Source organism: Oryx dammah, unplaced genomic scaffold (genome assembly GCF_014754425.2).
Source record: "Oryx dammah isolate SB20612 unplaced genomic scaffold, SCBI_Odam_1.1 HiC_scaffold_27, whole genome shotgun sequence".
NCBI lineage: Eukaryota > Metazoa > Chordata > Mammalia > Artiodactyla > Bovidae > Oryx > Oryx dammah.
Genome location: NW_024070211.1, coordinates 16,864,928 through 16,891,341, shown reverse-complemented (window position 1 = coordinate 16,891,341; position 26,414 = coordinate 16,864,928). Strand labels below are relative to the sequence as shown.

Genomic DNA, 26,414 nt, shown 5'->3' with positions numbered 1-26,414 from the left:
GAGACTCGGAGCATCCAATTCAGTGGACAGACCAGGGAATTAAGATCCCACATGCCATGTATGCAGCAAAAAAAAAATAGAGAAACATGTTTACTATAATGCATTGAAATGTACATTTTGTTAAATTAGGTCAGTCCTTATACAGGAAAGGATAAAGTAAATAAGAAATGTGGGTGTGTTTTTTTTTTTTTTAAATAAGAAGTAGACATCTTTTTTGTGTGAAGACTAAGCCATTTCTTAAAAGATGAATTGAAATAATTATTTGCAGAGTCTAAGATAAATTTGGGGAAATATTATAAAACAAAGAGGAGGCGAATGGAAGCATTTGTTTCTAACTAGGATGTGATTTAGGATCACTTAAAAGCTGTCTTCTCCTGTGAGTGATAAAGTTGCTTAGGAGAGAACTCCACTTCCTCCTTCACTCTGGAGAAAAAGCAGTAGTCATAGAAAATGTTTCTCTCACTTTCTTTTACTGACACCTCTGTGGTGGCTCACACTTACAGGGTCATGAGAAGGAGGCATTACAGTTAATGGCAACATACCTACCCAAGGACACCTCTCCAGGGTCAGCCTATCAGGAAGGTGGAGGTCTCTATGCACTAGGTCTCATCCATGCGAATCATGGTGGTGATATAATTGACTATCTGCTTAACCAGCTTAAGAATGCCAGCAATGACGTAAGTATTATAATGCACAACTAAATTCCCATTACTTAAGAATGAGGGAAACATTATATTTGCCAAATTATTTCAGTGAATAGAAGAAATCTTGTAGGATTTCCAAATCTACATTCCCAGATCTAAAGTACTGTTTTCATAGAATCTTATCTTTTAAAGGGAATTTCCTCTCCTCCTCTATAAGCTAAAATTGTGTTTCCAGTCCCTTAAACCTTATGTATGAAAAGTGAAATAAAGTATCAGATATTTATAAAATGTACACTGTATGCATTGTAGCACACTTTAGAGTCTTGTTATGCTACATAAATGATTTTCTATTATTTTATAGGAAACTAAAACCCCTCCAAAATTGCCTGTACTCTTTTGGGAGTCAGAATTCTTGCTTGTGTAAGCTTTTTGGTGATTTTTGAATGTAACTCTTTTGGAAAAACTTACTAAGCATCCCTGTTTTTATTTTAAGGAGCCATGACATAGGATTTTAGACTTTTTAAACCTTTATGTTAGGGTAGTCTCTATTCAAAAACTATTGGGAGAGTAGCTCAGTGAGCCAGAAAACTTTTCCTACTTCAGTGAAAAGACTGAGATCAGTAGGATGGTCTGTCTCAGCTCATATGACCCTATCCACAAATCTTATATAATTTATAGATATCTCTGCCTTAAATTTCTGGTGATCTCAGGTAAAAATTTTCTTATCAGATAAAGCTTTTTGATTACCAGCAACAAAAACCTCTGCTGACCAACTTAAGGAGTTTATTGGAACTAGCTTATTTAATTAAAAGAAAGCTGGTGAACTAGTTCTCACAAAGGTTAAAGCAGGGTGATTCTGGGAATCTTGGTAATAGGAACTAATGGAATGATCTCTTTGGGGCTCTGCTGTCAGGATGAATGAACTTGAAATGTTTTTGGTCCTTGGGTCATTCCACTTAAGAAAGATTAAAATTCCAGATGAGCATCTGATTGGCCTGTCTAGAGTCACAGGCCCACACTTTCCCTAGGGGAGTATGAGAATTTATTTTCAATGACAGTCTCACCAAGATTTGAACCAGTAGGGAGGAATATTCCCCAGGCAGGACTGAGGTATTCAAAAGTAACAGATCATTACACAAATATTCTCCAAATAAAGACTAACTTTTGCTTTTGAGACCATTTTCTCCCACTTTCTTCATAACCATGTTCCATTAGAGTCCTTTTTCTCCTCTGTGCTTCCTCCCTCAGTTCATAAGCATATTCACCTATCCTAAAAAGACTCTTCTTGCAGTTGCTTCTCTCTCTTAGTTGTTGTCATCTGTCTCCTCCCCTTCTTGTGTAAACTTATTAAAAGGGAGCTGTACTGTCTCCACTTTGTCTTCATTTCCTTCAGTTCAGTTGCTCAGTCGTTTATAACTCCCCATTATTTTATATCAGCAGGCAGCATTCTTTTGAAACTGAAATTGTGAGGTTACCACTGACCCTCTGTATCCTTTGATAATATTCACTAGGCCAAATGCTCTCCATGCCAACAGCACAATATATTTTGAAAGTACAATGAAAGGTTGGATTTTAAGTACCGTGTACCAGATAAATGGAGCCCGTGCTTTTTCTCTAGATCGTTCGGCATGGTGGCAGTCTAGGCCTTGGTTTGGCTGCCATGGGGACCGCACGCCAGGATGTGTATGATTTGCTAAAAACAAACCTCTATCAGGATGATGCTGTGACAGGTAAGTGATTCTTTCCAAAGATGACATACTGTAGGATTAAGTAACATAACTGTAACATTTGTTTTCTGCCTATATTTTGTGGTCTCTTAAAAATCTAATAGATTTCTCTACTTGTAGAGGGAGTTAATTTTGCCACATTTATAAAATTCATCGTATAAAAATATATTTTGTGATATATAGGCTTCTAAAAACAGTATATCTTGTGTGTATGTCTGTATTACTGACTTTTGCAAATAGAAATTCATTAGAGCGATCTCCTTGTATCCTGGGACTATCTATACTGCTTGGTGATAATGTAGAAAAAATATTGCCGTAGTATTTCATTTGAAATCACTGCAGGATTTCGTGGTGTATCCTATCACAATTTAAAAGGAAAATAGGTATAAATATATGGATGGACTTCCATATAAACTATCCTTCTTTATATCTGATGATTTGAAAAAAATGCTACAGAAGCTGATGGTTATTTTGATAGCTATTAATAGTTCAGTTCAGTTCAGTCACTCAGTTGTGTCCGATTCTTTGCGACCTCATGAATTGCAGCATGCCAGGCCTCCCTGTCCATCACCAACTCCTGGAGTTCACTCAGACTCACGACCATCGAGTCCGTGATGCCATCCAGCCATCTCATCCTCTGTCGTCCCCTTCTCCTCCTGCCCCCAATCCCTCCCAGCATCAGAGTCTTTTCCAATGAGTCAACTCTTCGCATGAGGTGGCCAAAGTGCTGGAGCTTCAGCTTTAGCATCATTCCTTCCAAAGAAATCCCAGGGTTGATCTCCTTCAGAATGGACTGGTTGGATCTCCTTGCAGTCCAAGGGACTCTAAGGAGTCTTCTCCAACACCACAGTTCAAAAGCATCAATTCTTCGGCGCTCAGCCTTCTTCACATTCCAACTCTCACATCCTTACATGACCACATTAATAGTTAGCACTTCCAATAGAATATGTTTTATTTATATACTTAATTCTTATTATTATGTTTTGCTTTCTACTCACTAGGGGAAGCAGCTGGCCTGGCCCTAGGTTTGGTTATGTTGGGCTCTAAAAATGCCCAGGCTATTGAGGACATGGTTGGCTATGCACAGGAAACTCAACATGAGAAGATTCTCCGTGGTCTTGCAGTTGGCATCGCGTTAGTGATGTACGGGAGGATGGAAGAGGCTGATGCTCTCATTGAATCTCTCTGCCGTGATAAGGTGAGATCACATATTATTCATCCTTTTCTCCCTGCTTTTCCTCACCCTTCAGTTATTATATCCAGCATTTACAGAAACACTTAACCTTGACTAGAAATTATCTCTGTTCCCATCAGAACTCCTAGGTGCATTCATCGATGAAACTTCTCGAAAGATATATAAAGCCTAATAAAATTTAGGCAAGAAAAACACTGATTAGAAGAGGTGAGCAGGGCTAATTTGAGATTAAGACTTCAGTGGTTTTCAAATAAGCAGATTTAGAAAAGTTCTTTAGAAATTGTAAGTTGATTTATTTTAGAAATAATGTTTTGGGGATGATTTCATAAACATTTGATAGGATACAAAGTTTGCTTCGTTGTTTTTTCATCACAAAACAGTGCTCATCTTTGTACATATTTATCTGGATGTGTTTTTTTTTTCCTTTGCCTTTTGTCTTGTTTTTGAAAAACTGAAAAGTGAAAGTTAGTCACACAGTCGTGTCCGACTCTTTGCAATCCCATGGACTATAGCCTGCCCAGCTCCTCTATCTGTGAAATTCTCCTGGCAAGAGTACTAGAGTGAGTTGCCATTTCCTTCTCCAGGGGATCTTCCTGACCTGGGGATCGAACCCGGGTCTCCTGCATTGCAAGCAGATTCTTTACCAACTGAGTCACGAGGGAAGCCCCTGTCTTGTCTACCTACCATATACAATATAGTAAAAATTGTTTTACTGTTGTAAAAACAAAAAACAAGGTGTGTGTGTGTGTCTTGTTTTTACAACAGTGAAACGATTTTTACTATATTGCATATAGTAGGTGAAAGTGAAAGTGAAGTCGCTCAGTTGTGTCCAACTCTTTGCGACCCTGTGGACTGTAGTCCACCAGGCTCCTCTGTCCATGGGATTCTCCAGGCAAGAATACTGGAGTGGGTTCCTTCTCCAGGGGATCTTCCATTACTATCCTCTATAATCTGACTTTAAAAAATCCACTGCTATAGTTTATTGATAAAAATACTAATTATTTTGCTCAGCCATCAAACTCCATATCTCTTCCACTCATTGCTCAGTGCCCAAGAATTAAGTGATAAGTTAAAAAGCAAATTAGAATGTAGAATTAGAAGCAAGCTTCTTTGTTGTTTGACAAATGAAAGAGTCATAGGGAAGTTGGTATTGGGCTTGAGTTTATACGTCCTAAAAAGTGTGAGGCAGCATAGGTTTGTTGCACAGAATACTGGGAATTAAAAGTAGTTAATTATTCCCATGTTAGAGCCTTTAGTTTCCCCATTCGTTTAGAAAACTACCAACCACAAAACGGTTCTCTTTTAGTTCATTTTCTGCCTAAAACCAGCTCCCCTTATGGATGCAGCTAAGCCTGTAAGAAGTTACTATTTGTAATAAGTTGACGATGTTGAATTATTTCTTAGGATCCAATTCTTCGACGATCTGGAATGTATACTGTAGCCATGGCTTATTGTGGCTCAGGTAACAACAAAGCTATTCGACGCCTGCTACATGTTGCTGTAAGTATTCTAACCCTTTCTTGTATAGAGATGAAAGGGAAAGTTTGCAGATGGACCCTCAATGTGTTGATGACTGTAACACCCACACCACATAGTCACCACCAGTGGTCTCAGATTCATATTCTCTTCCACTGAATACAGTCAGCCATAACCGAGCACCAGGTTCACTTAGCTTTTCCAGGTAATGGTGTGTCTTATTTGAGTAGAAATCCTTAAAGTCATTCCGGGCAACTTCTGGAACTTTGTTCCAAGGGAAACCCTCATTAGTAAGAGACAAGACCATGTGAATGTGTGCAGCTACCCCAGGGTAGGAAAATCTGATGAACAATAGAAACAACTTCTTTTTACAGCCTGTGAAGTTAGTTTCCAGGTAACCCTGAGGGACATGCTCTGTCACAGGAGACACACTGCACAGGAGAGCCAGTGCCCATGTCTTCCAGTAGGCTTTTTCCACTCATAGTCACCCAGTTCAGGTGTAGTTTTTCAATAATGTTGTCTGATGACACAGTGGACATTCCCTGTGTCTCCACCCAGGACGTTTCTACCATCTTGGTGCTGGGAAAAGGTAGATCCAAGATCATCTTCCTGTGCAAGAAACAGTTTAGTACTGTTAATATTTTTTTCTTCCTAGAGATGTTCACATCACATAGTATTTATTAGCAATTTATTATTTATCAGTGCAGCATGTGGTATGTTCTAGATGTTTGTATTTTGCTTAAGTTTAGGGCATATTTTTTTAAAACAACATTGACGGAACGATTAGATTTTTGGTGTGGGCCACAAGTGCTATGGGTACAGCTGAAAGAATCTTTAAAACTATCCCTGAATCTTAAACTTCACCAAGCTGTAAAGGCTTTTAAGTCTTGAAATGAAGAAATTCTCAGTTGAATCTTTCTAAATTTGGGTAAGACATTCTAATAGAGGAATACAGTAGTCCTCCCACCTTATACATGGATATATGTTCTTAAACAACCAATGGATGCCTGAAACCATGGAGAGTACTGAAACATACTATGTTTTTTCATATACATATATACATCCATACTTGTAATAAAGTTTAATTTATAAATTAGGCATAGTAAGAGAATACTTGAATTGCCAGTATCACTACTTCTGTGCTTTGGGGCCAGTATTAAGTAAACTAATATAACCTTTATTAAGTAAACCATTATTAAGTAAATTAAATAATGTAAGTTTACTAAGTAAACTTAACCATTATTAAGTAAACAATAATAAACTTTAAATAACCATTATTAAGTAAACTAGAGGTTATTTGTGACCCTATGAACTGCAGCCCACTAGGCCCCTCTGTCCCTAGGAATTCTCCAGGCAAGAATACTGGAGTGGATGCCCTCTTCCAGGGGATCTTCCCAACCCAGGGATCAAACCCAGGTAGATTCTTTACCAGCTGAGCCACCAGGGAAGCCCAAGAATACTAGAATACTGGAGTGGGTAGCCTATCCTTTCTCCAGGGGATCTTCCCAACCCAGGAATCGAACCAGGGTCTCCTGCATTGCATGCAGATTCTTTACCAGCTGAGCTACCAGGGAGCACTATTTGAATATAAGCACTGTAAAACCCTGTGGATCTGATAAATGAGTGGGTTAACTAAGTGATTGGTGGGTGGATAACGAATACAGCTTGGATACACTGACCAAAGGATTATATCCCAGGTGGGACAGAGTGGGACAGCATGAGATTTCATCTTGATACTTAGAATGCATGCAGTTTAAAACTTGTGAGTTATTTCTGGAAATTTCCATTCAGTAAATAAATTCAGACCACAGTTGATTGTGGGTAACTGAAACTGCTGAAAATGAAACTGTGAATAGGAAGATAGCTACGGTATAATATACAAATGAGATCTAATTTACATTTAAATGATGTGGGCCACTCATATCAGTTTATTCTAGCAATAGAATGCATATAATATAATAATTGTAGTAATAGAATGCGTGTAGTGTATAATGTAATCATCCTTTGAAATTTTTCCTAGGTAAGCGATGTTAATGATGACGTCAGGAGGGCAGCAGTAGAATCACTTGGGTTCATTCTCTTCAGGTAATAATTTCTAACTTCTGGTTCTGTTTATATTCCATTTCTATTTGTAATTAGTAGTTACACAGCAACTAACTCTCTGAGAAATCTATCTAGGTTCAGAATGTGGACCATTTAATAATAAAGTTAGTGTTGTTCCTCTGAAAAAGAAGCCAGTATGTTTCGAGAGATTGGGATGCTATTTGAGAAGTAGTAGTCCTCTTCTCATGTATTGATATATTGGTAATTCAAATGGGATGCTATCTTTCATACCGTGTAGAGTTCTTGAAGCTCTTTAATGAGAGTGAAACGTAAATAGGCTTTGTTAAAATGCAGAAGAGTGAAAATTTTGCAGGTATCGAGATGCCTGTGGCATTATAGTATGGTTGTGATCCAGGGGACACACTCTGAAACCAACCTGCCAGAATTGAATCTTGGCTCTGCCACTTACTGAGTCACTCAAAGTCTGAGTGACTTAGAGCTTGTTACTTAGCCTCTTTGAATTTCAGATTCCTCATTTGTAAAATTCAGTAAAAGAGGTAAAGTAATAGTATCTAAGACTGTTTTTTGACAATTAAGTGAGTTAATATATCTAAAGCCCTTAGAATGGTATCTGGCACTAGTAAGTGCTAGTCAAGTGGGTGTGAGTAGTGGCAATTGTAATAGTGGCGGTAGGTGCAATAACACCTCTTAAAATAGTTCTGCTCTCTGATCTCGCATAGTTTCTTTTCCCTAAGGTACTTTAAAGTGCAACACAGGAAAATTAAAAGCACTTCTTTCAGCTCTTTTTTTGGATACTGCTGGATATTGGATACCCTTTTTTTGGATATTGTGATGAAATTGCACTGAAATGTAGGGATGGGAGTCTGAAGGAACAAGTAAGATGAGTTTCATGTGCTTTTACTCTCTGGTACAGATTTTCTACCTCAGGTTCTTGGAATGAACCTTTGTTGTAAAGATTGTAATGTAATTCAACAAATATATATACATATATATTTTTTCCAACAAATATTCATTCAACATCCACTGAACTGGTTAGAGAACCGTCTCTAAGATGCAAAGTTAGCCATTTACTGCAGACACTAAATACTTTTTTCCTATTTTGGATAAAAATGTTGGCTAAAACAGCAAAGCACAGATCCATATAGCATGCTAATAGGTTTCTCCTTTCACCAGTCAGTTTTGTTGAAGGAGGTTGTTTAACAAAATACTAATCTCCTTCAGTGTATTATCCTCTAACCCTCATTTGTCCAGCTTGTTCACAAAGACACTGGAGAGCTTTCACTAAATCCTGAAGACGTGGTATTTATACAGATCTGGTTTTCTTGCCTGGGAAATTCCATGAACAGAGGAGCCTGGAGGGCTACCGTACATGGAGTCGCAAAAGAGTTGGATATAACTTAGTGACTGAACAACTAGTCTGGTACCTCTAAAACAGAGTATGTGGTTAATTGGTTATTACTGATTTTAGTAAATTCATAGAAGTATCAGGTGTTCATTGATTTCTTTTCTAAGATCTGATAAAACCTATTTGTATTAAGCTATTCCATGTTTTTTCAGATATACAACAGACTCCACAGTTTAAATTTCTTGATTCCCGTCCCTTTTTTCTCTTTTTGAACGTTAGGATATTGGCCACTTAAGTCCTTTTGTACCTTTGCCATTTTCTGTTTTTCCTCAGATTTGTCAGGGATGGTTCTATAATTATATTCATAGGTTCTATTTCAGGGATGTGATTCATTTAGCTTAGAGACTTGAACCCATTTAAGATAGCCAGTCTCTTCACCTATTTTACATTTTGATCAGTTTTAACAACACTACTTTTTCTGGTCTAAAAATCATTCTCTTGAGACAAAAGATGGAAGCAGATTAGAAGCTGAGTAGTTCTGTTTCCATCCTGTTGTCTTTGGCATATCATTCTAGCCAACCTGTGATGCTGACCTTTCCTTAGTTTTGCTCTAAGTTTAGACACAATTTAAAAACAAAAATAACTCAGTCACCTCGGGTGTATATTCTGCCACACAAGAAATTGAGTAACTGGTTTTTTTTTTCCCTTTTTAACCTGACCATGCTTTGATCTCTAATTAACAAAATTCATTTCTGCTCTTGTATTTACTGTAGCTCACACATGTGGTCAATTCCCAGTTTCAGCAGCAGATGTCTTCCCTGAGCTGTTTTTAGGCTTTGCTAAGGTCTCTACCTCCAAGGCTATTACCAAGCATACTCAGATCCAGCTAATGAATTATGTGCTTTTTATTTCTAAAAGGCCATTCAGGGTTTTGGTGTGTGTGTGTTTCCTTCATAATATGATTCTTACAAGAAGTAGAAACTGGAAAAGATGTTAGGAATGCTTTTGTCTAAAACTTCATGGATGTAGAAAATCGAATGTAATCAACTTGTCTAAGGTGCTGCAAGTTCTCAAATTATTAATAACTAGTAAATGACACAGATTGGATTTATTCCACATCTAGCAGTGCAAAGCAAAATGACAGATGAATAAAAAATTATGTGCCCGAAGTTCAACCAACTCTTTGAGCAAGCTTGGGCAGCCATGATCTTATTTACAAATTCGTTAAAGTTTAGGTTCCTGGATTAAAGTCCCATGCCCCCAGTTTACACATGCTCTTTGAGAAGCATAAGGTTCATGTACCCAAGACTGTTCTCATTTGCTTTTTCTTCCTCTAGTAAACCTGCCTCTGTTCAGTAAATGCCTGGTATGAGCCATTTAACAAACAGCTGTAATTCCAAGATCCAGTTCTTTTGTGTGATATCCAGATACTCTCCTCCCTACCCCCTTTCATCAAGACAGTTTCCTGATCAGTGCAAAATTGTGGCTACATTTAACGAAAGTGAAAGTGTTAGTTACTCAGTCATGTCCGACTCTTTGTGGCCCCGTGGTCATAGCCCACCAGGCTCCTCTGTCCATGGACTTCTCCAGGCAAGAATACTGGACTGGGTAACCATTCCTTTCTCCAGGGGATCCTCCCAACCCAGGGATTGAACCTGGGTCTCGTGCCTTGCAGGCAGATTGTTTACCATGGAAAGCACCAGGGAAGCCCACATTTAACTAAGCCAAACTGTAAATGGCAATCTTAGCTTATCTTCAGATGTGATCATTATTTTATACTCTTATTTTTAGGCCTCTTATCACTGTTGTTCTGTGTTATGCCTTATGCTTTTAAGGCCTTGAAGACAAGGTTAATGCTTGTTTGTTTTGTTTATTTCATTCTTGGCATAGCTTTGCATGCAGTTAGGAACTAAATAAATTTTTATGGTAGCATTATTTTTTTGTATGGTGACATTGTTTTTTTCCAAACCACAAGTGTATTGATTTAATAATTTTATTTCATTTGACTGTCTTAACATTTAACCAGTGTGCTGGATTGTTTTAATTTTCAACTATACAAAAATGATTTTTTATTAATAGTAGAATAATTTTGCCCAAATAAAGAAAATTGGATAATCTTAATACATAATTCTTAATTTAAGAGATGATTTTTGATACATGATATAAAGTTCTTTATATAATTCTTGGTATATTTATATTTTCTTCATCATCTTACTCATCATTATATTAAAATTGTGCCGTTACTGCTATACATAACTGATTTGCTCTTCAGTTTTGTCACCTTCATTTTCAGTGAGGAGAAGTGTATCTAGTAAAATGATGGATGAGGACTGAATGGTCGAACCTCGGAGCCTCATTGGGCTCTGGTACATGGCAGCATTAATGCCATTTCGCATTCCATGTTTCATAAAAAATATAGAATTCTCTGCCATTGGATTCCGAAAGTAGATATTACTGGAGCATTTTCCAAGGGTTTTTACTGATGTGGGGGCTCGGTAATTGCAGGTGAGGTACCGGCCAAATGCATCCCGAAATGTCTTGTTGAAGAGAGTGTAGACCAGAGGATTCACCCCTGAGGAAACATAGCCTATCCACACAAATATCTCCAGGAGCATGTTGAGAGTCATCTGGTTGCACGAGTCACATAAAACTAAAGTTACATTTGTAATAAAAAAGGGGCACCACATAAGTAAAAAGAGGAAAAATACAATCCCGAGAACCTTTGAGGCTCTCTGTTCATTGGAAATGGTCTGCACTGACTTTTTTCCTACTGTGGACATTCTTCGCATAAGTATGTCAGCACTTGCATTGGGCAGAGTTTTGTCCTTGTGAAAACCATCCAGCATTGCTACTTTTTCCGGTGATGAGCAAGGTGTTTCATCCCTTTGGAAAACTGTGGACACAGTCAACCACGTTAGGCGTTGAGGTGGCTTGTTTTTGACCAAGTAAGCTTTCTTCTGTAAAGCATGGATAGTGAGAAAGTAGGTGACAATCATGATGGCCAGAGGTGTGAAGAAGGAAGCCAGTGAGCCAAAGAGCATGAAACTGCCAAAACGATCCTTTGTCAGCCCACAGGTGATGTTGTTTGGGTTAGCCACATCAGTTTCTATCCCTTTAATAGGAACTGGAAGGGCAATGCCTAAGGAAAACAAGATAAACTGAGTTATGACCTTTGATTAGATCCTTTTAAAGTTTGTCTTCCTGACATTTCACTGTTAGTATATGTTAATTCCTGGTACCCGCAAGGCAGAATCAAAGCACTTAATCAATGGAAGATTTGACAAACGGAATCTAAGTAGCATCCCTAAAACTATATTGTACCCATGATATAGAGAATATCTTCATTTATTGTCCACTTCACAGTATCTATTTTTGTTTCTTGAGCTATCCCAGGTTAAGGAAAGGAATATGGGAGACAAGTTGCTTTTATCTTAATATCCAATGTGATTGAGCTCAAAAGACTTAAGAATACATTCATGCAGTATCTTTGTTCTGAGTTGATACCTATTTAATCTCTGAAGTTACACAGTTTCATTTAACAGTTTATCTTTTGATATTTGTGAATGTCTTTTAACTTTTTCTTTCCGACTTCTTAGGGAAAACTAAGGGTTCATTGTTTTTTATTAAATGCTACTTAAGAGTTTGTGGATCATGAAATTTATTTTCAAGATTGCATTTTCCTCCATTAGAAATGAAGGAAGTATATTTCATGCTAATTTTCTTACACTTTAAATATTATGAAGTAGGTATTTAAATATGATCTTGCTTATTAGTGAAATAGCTTTTTAGAGAAGAGAACACAAGGGTTGGCCCTAATCCTTTCCCTTTGAAACAGCAGATATTTTAAAGTAAGTCTGAGTTAATTGATCTTTAGACGCATCTAGGATTCTTGAGGTATCATAGAAGGATTCACTTCTCTGAATCTGAACATATTCCTGTCATCTACATCGTCTTTTTATTGTAGCGTAGAGACCTTGACAAGAATGTATTCCTCAATCCCTTTCTAATGAAGGCTGCTGCTTTGTCTGCTTTTTCTCAGGTACACCGCCAGAAAGATGATCTGTATACTTTCTTTTCTACACTAGGGGTCAACAAACTGTGGCTTAATGGCCAAATCTGGCCTGCCTTCCATTTTTGTAAATAAAATTGTGTTAGAACACAGCCATACCCGTTGTTAATATATGGTCTGTGGCTGCTTTTGTTCTACGGCCGCTGAGCTGAGTAGTTTTGACAGAAATCATACAGAATCTGTAAGACCAAAATATTTACTCTCTTGCCCTTTGCAGAAAACTTTAGCTAGTCCTTCTGTCCTATTATTTCCAGTAACCATTACACTGTTCTCCTCCCCACCCCACCCCCACCCCCCCAAAAGCACATCTCTTTCAAAGCCTATGTAAGCTACTTATACTGTTCTCCATCTGGATCCTCTACCAACCTCCGGGACATATTGTCTGTCTTCCTTAATAGTTTTAGCCCTTTGCTATAGTTTTCTGTCCCCTGTTCCATTCTATCATCATCCATAATTTCATCCCATTGATGACTCTTCTAACACCCAAGTTTATATTTCTTGAACTCTTCACCTCCAGTTATTTGTTTGCATTCCTGAAGCCATCCATAAGTCCACTTAAAATTATCCCATCTAAAATCATGAATGGTTATTTCCCTTTCTTGTCCTGCTGCTCTTCATTACTGTAGAACTTCTTTTCACAGTTATCTTGAGCTCTATCTAGTTCATCCTTCTCTTTTTCCCACATTCCATTAACTCCCATGAAGGCTCATGTTACCTTCTCAACCAACTTGTTGGTCAGTAACCTTTGTCTTCTCTGGTATTTTTTTACACCTTACCCTGTTACTCTCCTTTCAGCCTTACTGTTGTCAGGTGTTACCTGGGATAGCTAAATCCAGAAGAAGAAAGTGAGTTCTTTTCAGCACTTTACAGAGTTTAAAAACTGAACTAACACCGTTATCTACCTTTTCTTTTACAAAGTTGTTAAATTGTCATTGGTTCTATAGCATAGAGTGTGATGAACTGAAAATGGCATTGATCTTGACCTTTGTACTAAAATAAGTCTTTAAGCCAACCATTTAAAACCTCTAGGTTTCTTTTCTCATCTATAGAAGGAAAAAATAGGTTTGTAAGATCCCTTGTAAGCTGTAAATCTGAGGTCATCGTTTTATTCTTTTCTTCCTGTGTACTTAGTAGTTACTATTAGACCATCTTCCTGAGTGAAAAGATTCTTTTTCTTATTTTTATATTCTTAGTGTCTAACATATAAGCACTCAATATAAATTTGATCAGTTTTGTCGATATAAATTCATGTCATCCAGGCTTAATTGAGGTACAGCTTCTACCAACAGGCTCTATATTGGCTTGAATATATATTTCAGTTTCAAATGTTTTAATTCTTAAGGAGCCGTTTCTCCTGTTTTCCCTCCACCTTTGCCCTGTCCCCCATTCCACCCCTTGCTTCCACCCTACTGCAACATATACTGTTTCCCTTTCCTTTTCTCTCATTGCCCTGAGCTTACCAAAAAGATAGGGAGTTTTTGACATAACTTCAGTTTTCCCTCTCTCCACTTTAAATTTTGGCAGTTGTCACTCATTATCTCTGATGCCCTTTCTGTAGCTTCTTTTTTAGGGGCCTCTTCTGTTCTATCAATCAGCCTCTTTCCCCAAAGTTAGCTTTTTTCTCACTGCTTGTAGATAAATAGACTTCTCCTTGACTCTTAAGCTAGAGTAGTAACACTCCTTACTTTAAACTCCAAACTTTTCAAAAGAGGGTTGGTCTTGGTATCTTTATTCCAAGAATATGTAGGTCATTTTCAATATCTTGTTTTCTTGTTTTTTTTCCCTAACCCCCAGTGTCTTTTTTTTTTTTCTCATTAGAGAGAAAAGTCACATCTTTACTTGATTTCTTTCTAGCATTTCAAGTCTCTTGATTATTTCAAGTCTCTCTTGATTTTTTTCCTCTTTGAATTTTCCTTACTAGGAGGAAGTGAACATACTGGACATACTGTTAATGATCATAGTAACTGTTGTGAATCTGTTTGTTTTTGTGATACTAACTTATCAAAGATTCGAGTTACCATTTATGCTTTATTTCATGCTCAGATACTCTAATATAGCAGCTATCTTTGAGTATTAAAGATGGGCACAGGGGCATAAAACAGTTAAGAAATATAATTTCTTCCAAAAATTATTTCTGAACATCATTTGTATCTCTTAACATTTCTAATTAAACACTTTCAAGGACTTCCTTGGTGGTCCAGTGGTTAAGACTCCACACTTCCACTGCAAGGGATACAGGTTCAGTCCCTGTGATTGGAGTTCTAAGATCTCACATGCCATGCAGTATAGCCAAAAAAAAATTTATAAACGTGTTCAAAACACTTAAACAGACACTGATGTGTCTAGTCTGTATACATACTAATTTCCAAGGTGACTATATGAACTTTGATAGCGACATAAAATGTTTTCATTCTTTTTTCTCATTTCCTATTTATTTTCTTAGGTGTGATTTAAGATGCATGTCATTTTTTGGTGTTACTTTAATACAATTTCAGGATTCTGTATGCTACCTAGGCCTTAATGATTGGTTGACAAATATGAAAACTTTTTCAGATTAGGCTTCCTGTATGTCAACAACAAGCCATGAAGTTTTCTGCTTTTTCACCCTTTTTCTGATACGATGGTTTAGAAGCTATATGATGAATGTAATGTTATGAGGAGTTTGTATTGCTGTATCAGTGTCTACCATGCCTGATAATCTCCTAGCCAAAAGGAACCAGAGGCCTGTATACCCCACCCCACACCCTGGCATTCCCCACATACCTATTGAAATCAACCACACCACAATAATCTTGATGAATGCTGTAGCTCGTGAGTTATATTGATTGGCCTGGATTGGCTTTTTGATGGCTATGTAACGATCCACTGAAATGGCGCAGAGATGCAGGATGGATGCAGTAGAAAAAAGAACATCAAGAAATAACCAGGCAGGGCATAGAACAAGTGGCAGGGGCCACGTAGCCTCTGAAAGAAAGAAAAAAACAAAAACATATTCTCCTGCAGTTTCTTTTTTAACTGATACATATTTTTTAACCTTTTTCAATATTCATCTGAAATTTTACGACTTAACTTCCAAGAAGACTTCAGATAATAAAGTTGATATAGATATACATTTCTGTAGATGGTACCTTTTAAATAGATTTTGTTTTGTATAGTAATTACAATTCTTTCTAAATCAGTTTAGCATTTTTAGCATTATTTTGACCTTTGCTCTTTTGTCTATTTCTTTTGTAATATTTAAAAAATGTATATAGTGTTACAGCTTAATTTTGCTATTCTGATAAAATTTATTTTTAATCTGCTATTTAAAAAAAACAAACACGCACCTTTTGCCAGATAGAGGAAGCAGTGTAATGTGGCATAAAGAATATTAGCATGGCAGTTCAGGCCTGGGATTTGGGCTCATTTCTGGCATTAACTAGCAGCAGCAGTATGAGCCTTGCTTATAGCAAACTCTAATTTGGTGAAATAACTAAGTGGAATGACTTGAGTTTTCCTTTTGACAGAAATAGTTCTGAAATAAAGTTTGCAAAAGGAATGGCTTTAGGTTATTCCAGAGAAAAGTGGATTGTTACCCTTCCAAAAGTCCATCCTTCACTCTAAGCACTTGAGATATAATACAGATTTTTGGTTTAAAAAGAACATCTCATTATTAGGCATGGTAATTAATTTATTTAACAAACTCTTATTTAAAAAGCATTTATTCTATATCTCATACCTATACAGTCTTAAACACTTTAGAATATTAAATTTTTTAAAAAATTTCAGGTTTAGGGTATGCTATTGAATATTCTACGTAGTTTTCCAATAAACTAACTTAGAAGAGTATCCATACATATATGAATTTGATAGACTATACATTGTACATATATACTCACTACTATATTTTTTTGCAGTTTTAAAACAACTAAAATTTATTATAGCATTTGCCCTAGAGTATTTCAGTTAGGATCCATTTTATAAACACACAAATTTTAGAACTTCCTATAAAAGCACATTGCTTCTGTGTAGAACAAATGCCATACATATGAGATTATCTAAACCCTTTTTATGGTTTAATTGTATGTCCACTGACGAAATGTAAACTACTTTTCCTGGTTTTTGCAAGTGTATCTGACTTTGACAGGTATAAAATAATTGAGGTAATTGGAGGGGGAACGAAGATTATCTCAGGATTTCAGAGCACCAAGAGACCTTTTAGTTGTAAACTGTTTAAATTCAGGAAGCCTGAGGGGTGGAGAGAGGTTAGTATTCCAGACCCCCACCCACCTCCACCCCGCCAAAAAAAAATACTATAATTTAGGGAAAGATGTTTTAGATAGAGAAAGATGTTTTAGATAGACTTGAATATTTTTTTTTTTAAGAATCAAATAGGATCTCAGTGAAAAATACTTGGATATTTCACCAAAAAAGCTAGCAAAGTGGACAAATACTCCCATTGGTGCCTTCTGCTTCTGCAGTTGGTATGTAGCATTCCTAACAGGAATATTAAAATATTTTTTAAATCAGTATGAGATTTTTTTTTTTTTTAAAAAGAATAAATGATTCCTTTGTACTTGGTTCCATCTTCAGCAGATTCTTTAAAAAGGCTTTAAAGCATCATATGGAGGGAGTAATTCATACTTTTAAGTAAATTACTTTAATCAGGCTTTTCCTACTTCATTGAATTGGGGTGGGGATAAGGGATGGAGATGATAAAATTTAGTCACTGAGCGGGAAGGGACCTTAGAGATTAATCACTGATTTTGCAGATGGGTAAAATCAGGTACAGTTAAGTCTTTAAATGTGAGAGGGAGGATTTATTTATCAAAATTTTACTAAAATGTAAAATGTTAATTGGAAGTGTTCTTTAGGACCTTGCTACTCAAGATATGCTCTTCAGATCTGCAAGGATCAGCATTACCTGGGAACTAAGAACTGCAGGCTCTTGGGCCTCATCCCTACCTGCTGCATCAGCCTGCAGGTGAAGGAAGGAAGTACCTTAGGTGATTTGTATGCAGATTAGTGTTTGAGAAGCACTGCTTTCTTGAAAAGGTTGTTTATTGAGTTTGCTGACAAAGGATAGGCACTTAGAATTCCTCATAAAAAACTTAATGGGAGACTGCTCAAAATAAACAAAAGAAATAAAATATGGCAGAGATACTTGTGTTTAGGAAGAATCTAATCAGTTAGATTTTCTCCCTCTTAGCTGTGGTGTTCAGTTTTCTTTTTAACTAGCAGGAAAGGACCTTGAACTGTCAAAGGCAGCAGTGTATTCTTTGACCTGAGCTTAAGGAAATTAATGGCCTAAATAGAGCGAAAAGGATCATATATGACTGAGACAGTTTTGCAGTGGAAACTACTTAAAGTGAGGCTGCATTTTAAACTGTCCTGAAGTTCAGGTTTAGAACTGAGCAGCAAACAGAAAAATACTCAAATCTAGAGCTACAGCCAGAGATTCTGATCATAGTTAAAGATTTTAAAAGGCAGAAAGTTAAGGTCTTATGTCTTAGGCTTCCTCTTGTAAAATGCCTGCTCTCTATCATCTTTTAAATGGGTCGCTAATAATTTACACTTGCCTATTTAGCTATTCTAATTTTGGATTGTATTCTTTTCAGTTAACGTCTGGAAAATTCTGGTCAGAAATCTAGTAGCTGTGAGCAGCAGGCCACAACAGAACTCTCATATTAAAAGTACATATCTCTGGAATTGAACTGTTTGACCTACATACTTCTAATTGTGAACTAAGAGGGAGAGCTCTTTAGTGTTGATTTTAGCTAAGCCTATGAAGCCTTGTTAGCTTTGTTTTCCAGCAAAATGAATTTATAAACTCTACAATTTTGGAGCAGAAAGGGGTTACTAAAATTAATGCAGATCATTAGAATGTTATTGCTTTAGTCAGTGCAATTCTTAATCAATTACAGTAGAAATGTTGAAGCATGATAGAGAATTTTCTTTAAGAAAGAAAGAAAAAAAAAAAGAAAGAGACTGAGATTTAGGATTAAGAGTGATAGATCTTTTTGTTTAACCTTTATGATTCCAGGTTTCATGAGATACTAGTGAGTAGGCTGTTTTTATGAAACTAACAAATGTAACAGATGATTGGATTAAATTAAAGAAATCTTTTATACAAAGCCAAAATAATTGCCTAAGTAGAATTCATGTAATATAATAATTTATGCAAGATAATAACAGCTCTAGACGTTCTCAGTTTATAAAAGGACTTTTCCTAGTACAGATATTTTCATTCTAAAATTGTCTTCTCAGTATTAATTTGACAGGCTCGAGGTCAGAAAAGTTTGTTACTACTCAGAGTAACTGGAAAAGGTTTTAAAGATTTATAATTTTATTTATTTGTTGTAATGTATTATGTCTAAAACTTATTTCCATAAGAATATAATGTATTATTTAAAATGGAAGTTAAGATTTACATAAACAGAAAAGTGTATCTAAGAATCTAAGGGAAATAAGTTATCAGATACTTAAATTAATTCTGAGGCTCTATTTTTTTAATAAAAACTATTACAGAAGAAAGAAAACATTTATATAATATGTATCATTTAATATGAAATATAACTTTTAAACAATATTGGGTTCTGCCTTGTCCCTAGATAAAATTCTGTGGCCCTCCTGTTAGATCAAGTTATTTAAGATAAAAATGTTGCCTGCTTGCCAAATAAAACAGTTTTGGTTGATACAATTTCTCATTTCATTTGAGAAAGCAGAGTAAAAGAGGTTAAGAGTGTAAATTCTAGAATTAGTTCTCCTAGGTTCAGATCATATCATTTATTTATTCCTATGTCCTCTCTTGTAAAATGAGGATGACAGTAATACCATTTTATAGAGCTGCTTTGAGGATTAAATACAGTGATACGTGTAAAGTGTTTAGAACAACGTCTGGCATGCAGAAAGCACCCAATAAATGTTAGTTCTTATTGTTTGGCAGAAACTAGCCAACTAATCCAGCCATTAAAACCCTCCCACTTATAAACAATGAGCCATATCATCAGTATAAAATCAGTGTTTGTTCAGTGTTTGTCTTCCTGCCTGCGGTAGCAAAACACATCCAATTAAAATGAATACTCTACTTCGTAAAAAGGGCATGAGAACATGTTTAACTGTTCAGCTTTTAACTAAATTTGTCATGAAAGTATGCCTTTTACTAAAGTTGAATCTTAACTATTTATATCGAATATGGCTAAGAAGCATAAATAACCTATGTGCATTGCCATGCCTTTTTTGTTTTGTTTTCTTTTGGGTAAGTTGTTTGTTTGGCTTTCTTTTAAACTGGTATAGAAACCTGAATTTTTAAACCACAAACTTGGCTTCTTGATGACATAGACTAATTTTCATCTGAAACCTACTTATCCTTGGGGCAAGTTTTTAGTTTGAAAAGCTGAGTTATGCCGTTAGTTTGGAAAGTAATTGACATTAATCTCTGAATCTGGGACATAAAAGATTTCCCTCTTGAGGATTTAAAGACTATTTTTAAAGCCATTCCAAGGGGACTCTGTTCATTGATGTACATAGTTCTTGATATTGGAGCAAGACCAGTTCTAAATTGCCTTAACGTCCAAAAAGGACATAGTTTTCAAGTATGTTTTTTCCTTTAATCCAGAAATTCTTATGTTTCTATATTTAACTTCTGGAAAAGACAGCTAGAGCAGTGCTTAAATTTTTATTACAAAGCTTCTTTGTTTTTGTTATTGTTTTTTCACTGCATTTGAGCATATGAACGATCATGGGGTTAAATGTATAAATATTTCGAGTGATTTAAAACTTGTGAAAATTTTACTTTTTTTTTAATTTCCATTTTTCAGAAAGAAGTGCCTTTAATTGCTTTGCTTCCTTGTTTTTTCACTGTATAAATGAATAACTGATTTTTTTCTGTTTTACTGCTCTACGTTTATTTCATCTCTGGTCAAACATCTAAACTAAATATTGTATTTAAGTGTATAAACCCTTTGCATGTTGTACAAACACTTGCCAATTATTAGTATATAATACGTGCTGGGACCTACTTGAAAATTTCACAAGATAGTGGCAGTGGAAGATTTAGCATAGCCATTTTACAAACAGGGTGCTTGAGTTCTGATACGTTGTTAAGTGACTTGCCTAAGCCAATACAAGAGAACCAGGATTCAAAGCATATGGTATCTTGCTTCAAATGAACCCCCATATTTCAGCCATTTTATATGCCCACTTTCAGCATACCGCAGATACTGTTTCAACTTATAGATTATGAAACATTGTTTTAAATTTGTTATAAAGAAGCCAGTAATGACCAATGGATGACCAAATGTCTCCCTTTACATTTTAAATAATTTGTTTAATGGGAGAAGAAAAAGTTCAGAGACATTCTTAAACTGTGAATAACCTGTCTTCTTTATACTGGCATATGATACTCTTTTTTTCCTTTGAGATCTACTCAAATATGTCTAACCTAAGCATCCTCAAGCCTTATATTATAAGCCACTAATTTGTGATCATGGTTTTTAAGAATTATAGACAAGACAGTGAAAAAACTAGGAAGTAAAGGTTAAGTCCAATGTTCCCAAGGAGGAAGAAGTGACAGAAAAGTTAATGTAGCACAATTTATTTGAAAAACTGTGTTATATCAGTCATTATAATCTTGGTAAAATAGAAATTCAAATATATAATCAAATATACAAACTATTGATTAGATAAAATGTTACTCAGTGTAAAAGCCACTTTAAAATTGTCAGTGCTGTCCTTTTTTTTTTTTTTTTAATTTAATTTTGTTAGAATATAAAGTTTCAGTGTTACTTTCTTTAAATTTTCCTAAGATAACTGAAATAACTCATCACTAATAGTGGTAGTTAATTTTTTTTAATTTCCATAACCAGGGATACTTTTGTTTGTACAGACTTCAGAAATTCTGAAGATTTTTCCTGTAATGAAAGAAAAATGCACAAAATCTACCCCTGCATTTTAAAGTTACAGAAATTCTTATAAATGCATTGATTTAGTTAACACATGAAAGGCTATTTAAAAACTCACAGTATTTGAACTCAGGTCCCCATTTATAATATATGCAGTTCCAAGTTTATGAATGCATCCTTTTGAAAGCTTTTAAGAGGGCAACATGCACTTTCTCATAGAAGTAGAATGTTTTCAATAATGAATTAATGCAGTAATATTTTAAATAGTGGTTCCCAGTTTAGCTTATTTTTAAAAATCTACAAACCTTTCTATGCAGCTTAATTACAGCAGAAATGTTTGGGGCTATGAAAGTTTATTTTGTAATTAAAAATTTACATTTGAAAGAACAAAATGAAGTTAAAAGTGTGTATATATAATAATTTTTAAAACATAGATAGGAAGATGTTCTACATATTGTATGTTAAAATATGTTGGATTTTCTGCTCTTATAGCTAAGAATATCTTGGGCCCCGAATATTTAAATATAAACTTAGTTTTCAGCTGCTGTATGCCTGCTTTTTTCCTGTGACATACATGGGATTATCAATGTTACCTGCTTTTGTATTTTGTTTATCAGTTTACTTTAATGTCATGAAACTTTGCCTTTTAAGATTCCTTAACTGTCTAACTGTTGGTTAAGTATCTACAACAGTATTTTGCAAATTCTAATAGATGATTGATATTTATGAACTCATGGATTTTAAAGTTAAAATACATTTCAATCTCATTTATTCAACATAACATGTCAATTACATTTTGTTGTAGTTGGGATGAGCATTTTAACATTTTCTGTATGCCTAACAAAGCACAATTTAAAGAGTAACTTCACACATTAAACTATTGTGCACATGGAGATAAGAATTTGAATTGGTGCCTGTACAATCTTTACAAAATATGCATAAATGTTCCTACATAATCCTCATTTACTTCTTTTAAATTTTATTCAGAATTAAGATTGTTCAGGCTCTCCTGTAGAGTAGATTTCTCAGTAATTTTCCATGATTGTGTGTTGCACTAGATTTTTACAAACTTATAAGAGAGGGGATAGATAGCGAATACTAATGATGAGAGAGTCTTTTAAAGCAGAAAAGACATTACTATTTGTCTCCCCAAAGAATTTAACACCTAGCTAAGAATGGAAAGTTTTAGCTTGTCACCATCTGATTGTATTTGAGGGATCAAGTATTAATATTAGATACTTTTCTATAATTATAAACATGTAACATTTAATCTGAATACAATCAAATATGCAATCTAATTCTAGTTAACAAATTTTACTTCTATAACCTGAAATATTTTTATCTTCACCATATAAGCAATTCTAAGAAGCTCTATTTGCTGTAAATAATCATCTTCTTCAGCAGTTAATGAATGGACTATCAATTTATGTCAAGCATTAAATAAGTTATATACCCTCTTAATGCTGATTCTTGAGAGCCTTCATAATCCATCATCAGAATTGTATTTACCCAAATTATATAACTAGAGATGTTATACATGAATCATAAACTATTGCGTCATTTTAATATCATTTTCTTTTTTATTATGACAAACTAAAATTTTAGTTCTAATTATGTTTTAAATTATTGTAATAACTCAGAGTTGGTCATTTATTTTAATAACTTAGAGGTCTTATTCTTCTAACATACATCAAGGACATGAATGGTCAGAAATCATAAAAATTAAACAGATGGATAATCTCTTGGGATTTTCTGAGCCAGACCATTCCTTCAGCAACTAAACATAATTTTTTGTTAACACAACACATGTGTAACACTTTAGTTTAAGTACACAAACTATAAAGAGCTATAGTAAGACTTTTCAGAACAATTCCAATTGAAATTTGAGTTTAGAGATTTATATTGGCATTTAGTGATTCAGAGATATTATTATTAATATTTAACCCAGCACATTAACTGTCACAATAGTGTTCTAGCTATTGCTTTATCAAGAAAAAAAAGTATTAGTAAAGGGATAAAGTATAGAGTCATCTGTTCTTCACAAAAAGTTTTAGGTAATACATTCAGATATTGCTAACTTGGATGACTTCTTAATGATTGTTTTAGGTGACTGAGAAGGAATAGAATTGTTTAAGAAATTATTTTTTGCTCTTTAAAACTGATTATCAACCATAGAAAATGATGAAAAATGAGGGACTGCTTACTCCCTATATCTTTAAATAGTCCAAATTCATATGTAAACCCTGAATGAGTATCCATTTCTCTATATCATAGTTCTGTGGTTCGATGGCAGGAACAAAGTGAAATACTTACCAAACATTATTGTTAGGAGGGCAATCGGCATCACAAACAATCCAACCAGCAAGTCGGCCACTGCCAGGGACATTAGGAAATAATTGGTAGCATACTGCAACTTTTTCTCCAGTGAAACAGCCAGAATAACAAGGATGTTGCCACCAATTGTGGGTATTATCACCGTGAGTATCAGAAGAGCTGCCCAGCGCGGCTTATTTCCCTGTTCCTCACCAGTCTGTTTCATTTTCTCTGGTATCGATTCTGTCTGTAATCCAGACCAGTTAGAAGAGATTAAGTGGTCAAATGAGCTCTGCAAAACATGCCCCGGACTTGTGTGTTGCTCGAATATTCTAAAAGAGAAAGCCATTCGCTGTTTTTCTTTGATTTGATCTGATTCCGGACACTGATCAGCATGGTCAGTAGCTAAGCTGGTCATCTGCTTTTTTAAGGCTTTGTACCCATGCCAAACACTCAAGGCCAAAGTTGACTCCTTCCTTAAAAAGAGAATTTCAAGTTCTATAAAATTAAAGTGTACGTACATCTGTCCATGTCTGTAGGTGAGGCCCGAGTGGTTAGTATTCTGCAGAGGCTCAGGTTTCAGAAGGCTTAGTGAAAGAAACTGATAGCTGTGGAGAAAAAAAGACTATTTTTTGGTTTCTCTCTCTCCCCCTTTTTTTTTTTCTTGTTGTGGCAGAGTCGAGTTTGAATTTGAATGCCTGAGAGTTTGCCCTAGATATAAAATATATCAATTGCATTATTTTCTTTATTTCTTAATAAAACCCAGTTGTAAAAAGCAGTTGAATTTATTAGCAGCCCCTCCCTTCTCCATAGGTCTCTTGTGCATTTGTGACAATACAGCCAGTTCTTGCAATCATATATATGCCTGATACGTTCCAATTAATGAAGTGGGAGATACATTAATTTTTTCAGTGGTATAATGAAAACCTAGGGTGTTTCCTGACCCTTGATTGTCATTTTACCTTTACTTTATAATACGTACAGAAGATTAGAAACATCCAAACAACAAACAGAACTTTTCATACACACTGGCCTTCTACCTAGAAACACTCTAAGCCCCCCCCCCCCCCCGGCCCCACCATGATTTACCAGCACAGGAATCCTTATTTGTAATTAGATTTGGTCTGATCAAGTTTATTTTAATACTCATATAAATGCCATTTTTATAAAACATTTTTATAACTCATTCTAAAAAACTGGGGTTTCTAGAACTCCTTTATAGTTTGAAAGAAGAGGAGAAAGTATTCCTAGGATCCAAAAAATTGTTTTTACTTGTTTCATCTTTCAAAGAAATTATCTGTTGCTGCACAGATATTTTCCGAATTTATCACTTTATGCCGTTTGAACCAGTTATTTTTTTAAGTAGTAGTTTCTTTTTTCTTAACCTTCCCAGTTTCTGAGGCAAGGAGGGAAGGCTAGGAGGAAGATTAAATCATTTTTTCATAAAGCCTTACAAATCCCACATTAAAATCTTCCCTTTAACATTTGTAAATTTTTCATTTTGGTTTTTAAAGCACTGAATAGAAATAAAAAATTATGGTAGCAGAGTTTTTGAAGAAAGAAAAGGAAAAGCCTTTAGATTAACCCTATGTTTATCTATTGGGTACTTACCTCTTATCTGCGGATTACTCTGCTAAGCATGTCATCTGATCTACTCAGGAGACCTGCTTGCTGCTGTGGTGGGAGTCCTCCTCCCGTTGACTTATTCTGAGCCTCCAGCACTGGTGCTTGAAATCATACAAATGTGTTGTGTAGCTGTAAGCGTGCCAAGGAGGTTGTTTCATCTTCGATACATTCATTTTTAGAGAGTAGCAGCATTCATTATAATTCATAAAATCAACCAGTTAAATATGTTGAACCAATTCATGATCCTTATTCAAGTTATATTTTTAAGAGCTGTCTTTAATTTGGGGGACTGTGATAAACTCTGTCATTATAGCTTAAGATAATTTTGTTTACAGTTAACCCTAGACTGTTTTTCCTAATTGAGAAAAAATAAGATACAGCCTAGAGATACTGGAGCTTTAATTCTGTGGAGATTCTGCCCAGTGAGCCTTAAAGTGATTTCCAGAGTTTTAATTTGTACCAGTGAAACATGTTTCTTATGCAGCTTTCATGCCTTTGTTGCAGAACATAATTAATTTGCTCTGATTACAACCTTGTATAGAAGAACACAGGAAGGTTTGAATTCTACATGCATATGTAAGTTTTAGAAGAGACGTTTTCATTGCTTATTTTTAAAAAGATGACCTTTGCATTTGGCAGTTGACTTTTGGCAGTTTTTTTGTTGTTTTTTCTTCCCCCCTATGGATATATTGGGAAAAGTATATGATAGGTAATGAAAATATATTTCTGCCTTATTTTAGAAAATTAGTGTAGAAGTCTTAACAGCTATGCTATCTAAGCATCCTTAAACTAAAAGACTAGCTTAGTACTAGAACTTCGGCATTTTCAAAGCTTCCCTTTAAAAGATTATGTAATAGGGGACTTGCCTGTTGGTCCAGTGGTTAAGAGTCCACGGTTTCAATGCAGGGAGTGCAGGTTCAATCCCTGGTTGGGGAGCTAAAGATCCCACATGCTACACAGAAATAAATAAAAGATCATCATAGATCACTCATATTTTTAAGTTATTTAATTACTTCTCTGTTGGCAGTAGCATTTATGCCGTTTCAAATTTATGTTCCTTAGCTTGTGTGAAA

General features: G+C 35.3%; 2 protein-coding genes across 4 annotated transcripts in view; one reads left to right on the top strand and one right to left on the bottom strand.

Moving 5' to 3' along the window:
• Positions 1–26,414, top strand: part of PSMD1 (proteasome 26S subunit, non-ATPase 1) — an 84,468-nt gene that overhangs the window by 19,982 nt on the left and 38,072 nt on the right. Inside the window, exons 12-16 of the mRNA XM_040228126.1 lie at positions 504–677; positions 2,263–2,374; positions 3,373–3,569; positions 4,971–5,066; positions 7,063–7,127. Of these exons, the coding sequence (XP_040084060.1) occupies positions 504–677; positions 2,263–2,374; positions 3,373–3,569; positions 4,971–5,066; positions 7,063–7,127 (644 nt within the window). The remainder of the gene's footprint in view (positions 1–503; positions 678–2,262; positions 2,375–3,372; positions 3,570–4,970; positions 5,067–7,062; positions 7,128–26,414) is intronic.
• On the bottom strand, positions 10,431–25,812 carry HTR2B (5-hydroxytryptamine receptor 2B). 3 transcript variants are annotated; one of them, XM_040228128.1, is made up of 4 exons: positions 25,327–25,812; positions 23,716–24,323; positions 15,284–15,484; positions 10,431–11,590 (listed from the first exon to the last, which is right to left on the bottom strand). In XM_040228128.1, exons 2-4 carry the CDS (start codon positions 24,236–24,238, stop codon positions 10,698–10,700), a joined length of 1,617 nt encoding a protein of 538 aa, XP_040084062.1. In that variant the 5' UTR covers positions 24,239–24,323; positions 25,327–25,812; the 3' UTR covers positions 10,431–10,697. The 3 variants fall into 3 exon arrangements, with proteins under 3 accessions (XP_040084062.1, XP_040084063.1, XP_040084061.1); XM_040228129.1 differs by having other exon boundaries at positions 23,716–23,962; positions 25,327–25,810; XM_040228127.1 differs by lacking the exon at positions 25,327–25,812 and having other exon boundaries at positions 23,716–24,761.

Coding starts and splice junctions, on each gene's coding strand:
- HTR2B (XM_040228128.1), bottom strand. CDS start 24,238: ATGTACGTACACTTTAATTTTATAGAACTTGAAATTCTCTTTTTAAGG. Junction 15,485..23,715: donor CCTCCTAACAATAATGTTTG/GTAAGTATTTCA, acceptor TCTTTCTTTCAG/AGGCTACGTGGCCCCTGCCA. Junction 11,591..15,283: donor GGTGTGGTTGATTTCAATAG/GTATGTGGGGAA, acceptor TGTTTTCCTTAG/GCATTGCCCTTCCAGTTCCT.